The sequence below is a fragment of the Miscanthus floridulus genome, chromosome 10 (genome assembly GCF_019320115.1).
Source record: "Miscanthus floridulus cultivar M001 chromosome 10, ASM1932011v1, whole genome shotgun sequence".
Taxonomy (NCBI): domain Eukaryota; kingdom Viridiplantae; phylum Streptophyta; class Magnoliopsida; order Poales; family Poaceae; genus Miscanthus; species Miscanthus floridulus.
In genome coordinates this window covers 882,239-889,683 of record NC_089589.1, presented here as the reverse complement: position 1 = coordinate 889,683, position 7,445 = coordinate 882,239, and the positions used below count along the sequence as shown (strand labels likewise).

At 46.3% G+C, this 7,445-nt stretch overlaps 2 protein-coding genes and 1 pseudogene across 2 annotated transcripts; 1 reads left to right on the top strand and 2 right to left on the bottom strand.

Moving 5' to 3' along the window:
* Positions 1-889: 889 nt before the first annotated feature.
* LOC136486054 (clathrin heavy chain 1-like) lies at positions 890-1,836 on the bottom strand. Its single transcript, XM_066482835.1, has 4 exons — positions 1,683-1,836; positions 1,421-1,543; positions 1,226-1,336; positions 890-1,131 (listed from the first exon to the last, which is right to left on the bottom strand). Exons 1-4 carry the CDS (start codon positions 1,764-1,766, stop codon positions 979-981), a joined length of 471 nt encoding a protein of 156 aa, XP_066338932.1. The 5' UTR covers positions 1,767-1,836; the 3' UTR covers positions 890-978.
* A 1,234-nt stretch (positions 1,837-3,070) lies between these two features.
* On the top strand, positions 3,071-4,422 carry LOC136487352 (protein ALP1-like). Its single transcript, XM_066484507.1, has 2 exons — positions 3,071-3,312; positions 3,393-4,422. Exons 1-2 carry the CDS (start codon positions 3,071-3,073, stop codon positions 4,420-4,422), a joined length of 1,272 nt encoding a protein of 423 aa, XP_066340604.1.
* Positions 4,423-4,634: 212 nt separating this feature from the next.
* On the bottom strand, positions 4,635-7,051 carry LOC136487351 (clathrin heavy chain 1-like; annotated as a pseudogene).
* Between the last annotated feature and the right edge of the window lie 394 nt (positions 7,052-7,445).

Below are 7,445 nucleotides of genomic sequence, written 5' to 3'. Positions count from 1 at the left end.
TAGCCGCGTCGCCCTCAGGACTAGGCGCGCCAGCCTCGTCAGGCCTGGCCGCACCGGCCACAGGCCTGACCATGCTGGCCACAGGCCTGGCCGCGCCCAACCCCGACGCCGTGAATGTCGGAGCCCGGCCGGCAACCATGCACAGCCGGCAGCCAGCCAGCCCAGGCAAGCCAACAAGGCCAGCCACCGGCCAACCAACGTGAGCAGCACCAGCGGCAAAAGGGTCAGATTAGGCTCCAAAGTACATGTATTTAGATTCAAAAAGAGATGAAATACATTTAATGTCATGAAAATCAAGAATCTAACGTTTGGAAGGTTATTTGTACGAAGTCGATGTTTGGAGTTCCAAATCTGCGAAGCATGTTGTTTGAAATCCCAAATATGCAATTTTCTCCTCGTTTGCCAGGACTGCCTGGGCTGCGGCGCCCAACCCACGGGGGATTTGACCCTGCCCAGATACCCCAGATACGAATTTAACCCGATTGATTTAACCCGGGCTAAATAATTAATTAAATAATACAAATCATTTGGCCGAGTCTATAAAAGTGTCATAATCCTTTACATAAATAAACAAGCTATAATATTGTATAATTTGAAATGAAGGACTACAATAAACAAGATATGATATTAAAAGTAGAAACGAAGGAACGCAATATACATTATTCACTGCTCGTGAGGAAAAAAATTAAAATGCCGGATGCTATTGGTAATAATAAAATTTAACATATTATCCTTCGATACATCTTACTGCTCGTCAATATACTTCGTACAAGTATTATACATGCAAAATCACACTATTCAACAGCTCATGTTGCAATTCTCAAACTCACTCGCCAAAAATTTATGGTACCAAAAAGAATATTAATTCCAAAGTGTAACCATCTACAACTCCAATGAAGTTCCACATCTGTTTACACAAACTCAAAATCTTCTGCTTACACAACTCAAATCATCATCTAAACTCTCTGCAAAAACAACTTAGTAGCTTCCCATTGGTGGCATCCCGAATGCTGGCATCGGACCTGGGCCCATCGGCGGCATACCCATTCCGCCCATCGGAGGTGGAGGACCACCCATGCCAGGCATTGGCGGAGCAGGCAAAGCAAGAGGAAGCAGTTGCGCATACATGTTCTGCACAGCACAACAGAATGCAACTTGTCATGTCAATGCCTCAGGTTGAGATGATTGATTACACAAACAAAACATGTGAGCCGTATTAGGTTACCTGCTGAGCCACAAGATCTTTCTCCTCCTTCTCTTTGGCTCTTTCTCCCTTCTGCGACTCAATTTTGTCCTTCACTAAATCATCCACCTTGCTAGTGTATTCACGGATGAACTGCACACGCAGCACGGATGCTAGTTACTATAGTAAACTGTATCTAAATAAACATCAGCAAAGAAATGGACCGAAATAAGTTACCTGCAACAGGTATGGGAAGGCAAAGTCCAACATGTTGTTCATCCATGCAAGCTCAAGAGCGACATCCGGCCGGATCAAGTCGTAGCAAATGAAGAGGCAGGAAGCAAAGCATTCTTTCTTACCCTGCGTTTCATGATTGTATGTGTTTACTAATCAGAATGCAATGCCAAGAAGACAGACTAAGCCTTTTGGTGTATATAGTATTGAATTAGCTTATCACTAGTCTCATATCATCAATCAATAGAATGGGTTTGAACCAAACCTGCTCAATGAAATAGACAAGCAAGTCCTCTGACAGTTCACGGTCACCAGATTGTGAGCATGTCTCCATGCAATCCTTGTACATGTTGTCTTTCTTGGAAAGGGCAATGGATTGCTTCCACCTGCCAGCCTTCTTCTAATTGTAGGCAGCAATCCTCCTCATCTCCAGCAATTCATGCTTCTCAAGCTGAGTTCTTTCCAGTGCTGCTTTTCATCACAAGCCCGGATAGGCTTAGGAATATTGAGACAGGTGGAGAAAAGTTTTTTTTTTGAAAGGATGGCAAGAGCTTTGTCACAATTTTTATTAGACGAGTAAAGGAAAAAAACACAGTACCAGAAAAAGCAACTAAAGCCTCAGCCGGGGTCAAAGGAAATACAAAAACAAGAAAGCAAACCCCTAATGACTCCTAGGTGAAAGAAAAAATGACAACAAAGAACACTACTAGACCCCGGCCCTGGCAAACAAGAAAAGTTTGATGTGCTCCGTAAGAGCATCTCCAAGAGTTTTCTACTTTTTTCTCCTAAAAAGTTGTAGTTTGGCAACTCCTAAAAAGATATTGGGAGAGAAAAAGATAGCCATCTCCAAGAGTTTCTAATAAATAACATCTAAAAAATCAAATTGAGGCCCACATCAACTTTTTCTGGCTTTTTTTATTTTTTGTCACGGGAAACATATCGGCTGCCCTACCCTGAGGCCACGATCTCCCTACCGCCGCCGCCAAGTCCCAGCCAAGGCAGCCACCACCCAGCCGGCTGCCGCCTCCTTCCAGCCAGCGACGCGAGTACTACTACTGCTTCTACACGGTAAGGTGTAGACGTCTATCCAGCCAGCGACGTGAGTACTATTCTGCTTCTACGCGACGTGAGTACTATTCAGGGCAACACCTCTCGCTGGCTATGCTGACAAAAACGTCACAGGAAAACAAGTACAGCCCATAGTTTTGTGCCAAGCTAAACGACGAGGAGAAATATTTTAGCCATAATCAACTATCTTAAAGAGCTTTCTGGGTGCCGAATCTATGCCAGTTTGTTTGCAGGTGAGCTGGTAGTATGCTCCTTGACACTTATTATATATCTTTTAGTTTCATCTTATAGTGGGATCTCATCCTTGGTAATTTGATAGCCCTTTCTAACCTACCAAGGTTCAACTGTTCGTGTGGTGGGTGGCACACCACATTTTGTATAAAAAACTTCAAGAACATCAACTGCAGTATTAACTTTATTACTTGACAGAGTGGTCTGAGACTGTTTGTTTATGTTTCTCAATGCAGAATCAAACAGAGTCAGAGAGTTTTGTCAAGAGAGAGAGAGAGAGAGAGAGTCAGAGAGGCACACCTTAAATTGAAAACAATTGTGCACACTATTCTACTATTCTGCCTCGGTAGAATCATGGCGTTTGGCAAATCTCTGTTGCAAAGAGAATTAGAAGATTTCTCATCAGACGATGATGATTGTCTCATTATGTCAGCAGCTGCAATTGTTGAAACATATTCAAATAAAAAAGGAAGACATGGTGGTTCTGTTCTAGGGCATAAAGTTATTTATCGAGATAGAGAAGGCGGGCACCAAAGGATGTTTCAAGATTATTTGGCTGATGATCCGACATATGGCCCAGATTTATTCCGTCGGAGGTTTGTGCGCATTCACTTGTGATATGATCACTAGTACGCTAAGTAATTATTCTTACATTTATTTTATTTTTTAATTTCAGGTATAGGATGAGTCGGGACCTTTTCGTACGCATAATAAATGCTGTAGAATCATACGATGACTACTTTGTCCAAAAAAGAAGTGCAGCCAATGTTCTTGGATTAAGTTGCTTTCAAAAAGTCACAGCAGCATTTCGTATGCTAACATATGGAGTTCCAGCTGATGCTACGGATGAGTATGTTCGCATTGGAGAAAGTACCGCAATTGAGAGCCTACGTAGGTTCGTTGCTGCAGTTGTTGATTTATTTGAAGAAGAATACCTAAGATATCCTAATGAGGCTGACACAACACGCTTACTGGCACTCGGTGAGCAAAATGGTTTTCCTGGTATGTTAGGGTCCATCGATTGTATGCATTGGGCGTGGAAGAATTGTCCTGTAGAGTGGCAGGGTCAGTACAAGGGGCATATGGAGGAGCCCACTATTATTTTGGAGGCTGTTGCTTCCAACGATCTTTGGATATGGCATGCCTTTTTTGGAATGCCTGGGTCTCATAATGACATCAATGTGCTTCACCGGTCTCCTTTATTTGCTAAGCTGGCTGAGGGCAGAGCTCCTAAGGTGAATTATACCATAAATGGTCATGATTATACGATGGGTTATTATCTAGCCGATGGTATATACCCATCATGGGCTACTTTAGTGAAGTCCATCTCTCAACCTATGGGGAACAAGAACAAATATTTTGCTAAAGCACAGAAAGCAACGAGGAAGGATGTCGAAAGAGCTTTTGGGGTTCTGCAATCAAGGTTCGCCATTGTTCGAGGAGCAGCTCGTTTATGGGACACGGAGACACTGGGCAACATCATGAAAGCTTGTGTCATTATGCACAATATGATTGTCGAGGATGAGGGAGTCGTTGACCCTACTGAGCGGTTCGATTACGGTGGCCAAAAGCAGATCGGAGGGAGAGGCCACGGACCGATCGTACGTACCTCAGCACCTCACAGTAGCGGCATCGAACCTCTTTTGGATGCCGACGGAGGAGCGGCTTCCTTCGTATGTCTCCGAGATCCGATGCAACTGCAATGAACGAGCGCGCCAAGGACCGATTCGCGGCAAAAGGAGGGGCACCAAATTGATGCCGCGCGGGAAGCCGCTGATTTGCGCTACGCTGCGAGCGCGGAAAGATACTCGCGCCTGGGGTCAGTTTACCGAGTGCCTAAAAATTAGGAGGAGATATTAGAAACTGTTGGAGAGAGATTTTTTCTCTTGTTTCTAAAAACCAAGGATTAGGAGTGGGTTTAGGGAACTCTTGGAGATGCTCTAAGCTTCTCAGAGCGGTATCTAGCATATAGAACTCCCAATTCTGTGAAGATGCCCATGTGTGCACGTTCAAGTCCAAGACCACTCTCCATGAGAGCAGCAAGTTCACTGTAGCATCCTCTATTCTGGTAGTATTCACTGACTTCTTCCAAGTCATCAACCTAAACAAAAATACAAAAGCAGGTATGTCAGAAAGAAATATATCATGGAAACTTTGCTATAAAGCAGAGACTAGAAAAAAAATATCAGTATGCGCTCCTACTTGTATTCCTGAACAATAATATTGAGACCACATATTTGTGCAAGACGGAACTCCTCAGCGTCCACGCAAGAAAGCAGACCTCCTTATATGTTTTAGCACTGTTAGCCTTGCGAGCAGCATCCACAGCACCTTGGAACTGCTTCAGCTTAACCAGGGTAAGTGGGTAACAGCCAGCTTAGCTCAGTTTGAGATGAAGGCATAGATGATCTTAGGAGCTAGCTTCGTATAGTTCATCATACAGACGGTCACCAACATTTTGAAGGTTAATTGGCAACATTTGGCATAATAATGAATTCCTCAAATGTCACCGAGCCTATCAATCTTAGCATATGCAAAGATGAGTTCCCCATCAACTTTGGGTTCCCGTGCCTTTTGCCTTACCATCAGAAGGTACTTCACTAAATCATTGTACACATTAGCTCCCTCAGCAGCACGGATGACATCATCAAGGAAGTATGCAGCATCATCTGCGCGAATGAAGGATTGCGGCCCTGTAGCTGTGAAGATTGTGCGTCATCATGCCCGGGGCTCGTCCACTTGGTCTCTGAGATGGTGGGCTATAGTTCATGGGTTTGGGGAGCTTAGGCGAAAGCCATGCACGACCTAGCTGTGCGATCGCCGGCGACGCCCTTCAGCGCCGTTTACCTCCTTGGAGGCGTCGATGTAGCCTCCTATAATTGTAGTATTGTCCCTCTCCTCCCGGTGAAAACTTGATCTGGTTATCGGGAGCCGGTGGTGGTAGCGTCAACGACATCATGTACTTCTTCTTGAGGGCGCCACCGATGAGGGGCCAGCTCAGACCTACCATAACTTTCCTTCTTGCAGGGCCCTCCTTGCACTCCTTATACTGTGGTACAAGCTGCTTGCTGGATGGTGTCTATTGTCGGTGTCCTGCATCTTCTCACCATACGCCGGGTTAGCGGGACCATGATCCCCGCTCTTGGATCTCCTCGTTCTCCAATCGTTAGTCCCCAACCCTCGAGGCTTCCTCCCCTCTAGGGGCATAGGTGGAAGGCGATTGGTCCCGGATCTCCATAGAAGATGTACTTCACGGCCGTTGCGTGTCATTTTTAACTCAATGCCTTAGAAACGCCCGTGGAATGGAGCTCGTGGTGCTTTGACTATTGGTGGTGCATTATTCGGCGTCCGACGACATGTCTCCGTGGTGGGAGTTGTAACTTTGCCACTTCTACTTGTGGTTGTTGGTGTTTCTCTATGTTTATGTTGTGTTGTTGGTGGTGGTGATGTGGTTGACATCTTTGTCCCTCCTCTCTTTTTTTTACCATGTTGGACCCTTCAAAGGGTTGCCCATGTACTAGGTGCTTTACACCCTCCATTAACGACTCATTGGAATTTGTGGAAACATATTCAAGTGGAGCATCTCAGCTACCCCGCACTACTGGAAATTTGAATACTTCTGTGGGTGTTACATTTTTTCTGTGTGTGTTTTTCTATACACACAGAAAAATTCGTAATTTTTCTATGCGTTTCAAAAATCCCGACAGAAATATTCGAAAACCCACAGAAAAATTGCTTTTGTCAATACACACAGAAAACTTGACATTATTCTATCGGTCTTTTCAAAACTCACAGAAAAACTACGTACACGCACAGAAAAACTATATACATGGAAAAAAAAACCTAAACCTATCTCCAGACGCGGCCGCCCATCCTTATCCCAAACGTGCCGCCCACACCCGCTCGCACTCCCGTCGCTCCTAGGTCTCGCAGCGGCCACCCCCTCCTCTCTTCCACCGTCGCGGCGGCCATCCACCTTCTCTCTTCCACCGTCGCGGCGGCCACGCCCTCCTCCACCGGTGAGGTCACCACCCCATCCTCCACTACAACTCCTCCCCTCCCTTCCCTCGGAAGACGGCGGTGGCTGCCCGTGCAAGGCCGGATGGCGGCGCCTCCGCCCCCAGATCTGCCTCCTGCCGCACCAAGGAGCTTCGCCGCCCGCCGCCCCCAGATCTGCCTCCCCCTCCTCTCTTCCAACGTCGCGGCGGCCACCGCCGCCCCCAGATCTTGCGCGGGAGATCTTGTCGTCCTCGGGCCTGGGCTAGGGTTATCGCCCCCATTTCGCGCCTCTCCTTCCTCCTCTGGTTTGGTGCGCTCTCTCCTCTTCCTCCCCATCGAGCTCGCTTGACCTATACGGTCAACCTCCACCGGCGGATTCGTGTTGGTCCTCCAATGCTCCGACAGTATATCTCACCTGCCCCCATCTCCTGCCCCTCTCTGTGCGGTGATTTATGTTGAATCGTTTGTGGATTTTGTTTGTCGTCCACTGATATTAGGGTTCATGTTCTTAGATACTTAGATCTGGGCGATATTTTTGTTGATCTACATGTTTACATTTGCTTTCGTCTTGTTCCGCCCTTAGATCTGTGTGATGTGCACCTCTTATTTGTTGTACACATGTGTTGTCGCCTAGATTTTGCACATGATGATGCCTAGTCCGATTTACAAACTGAGCAAAGTGCCTTGGTCGATGATGTTTACTTAACCCTAGGCGCTGGAGGAGCACCCT

What these genes read in the sequence shown, in the direction of transcription:
- LOC136486054 (XM_066482835.1), bottom strand. Translation starts at nt 1,766, where the DNA reads ATGTACAAGGATTGCATGGAGACATGCTCACAATCTGGTGACCGTGAA. An exon ending in TTGTCTATTTCATTGAGCAG is followed by an intron (nt 1,544 to 1,682) that starts GTTTGGTTCAAA and finishes CATGAAACGCAG; the next exon opens with GGTAAGAAAGAATGCTTTGC. An exon ending in CCTTCCCATACCTGTTGCAG is followed by an intron (nt 1,337 to 1,420) that starts GTAACTTATTTC and finishes CTGCGTGTGCAG; the next exon opens with TTCATCCGTGAATACACTAG.
- LOC136487352 (XM_066484507.1), top strand. Translation starts at nt 3,071, where the DNA reads ATGGCGTTTGGCAAATCTCTGTTGCAAAGAGAATTAGAAGATTTCTCA. An exon ending in CCAGATTTATTCCGTCGGAG is followed by an intron (nt 3,313 to 3,392) that starts GTTTGTGCGCAT and finishes TTTTAATTTCAG; the next exon opens with GTATAGGATGAGTCGGGACC.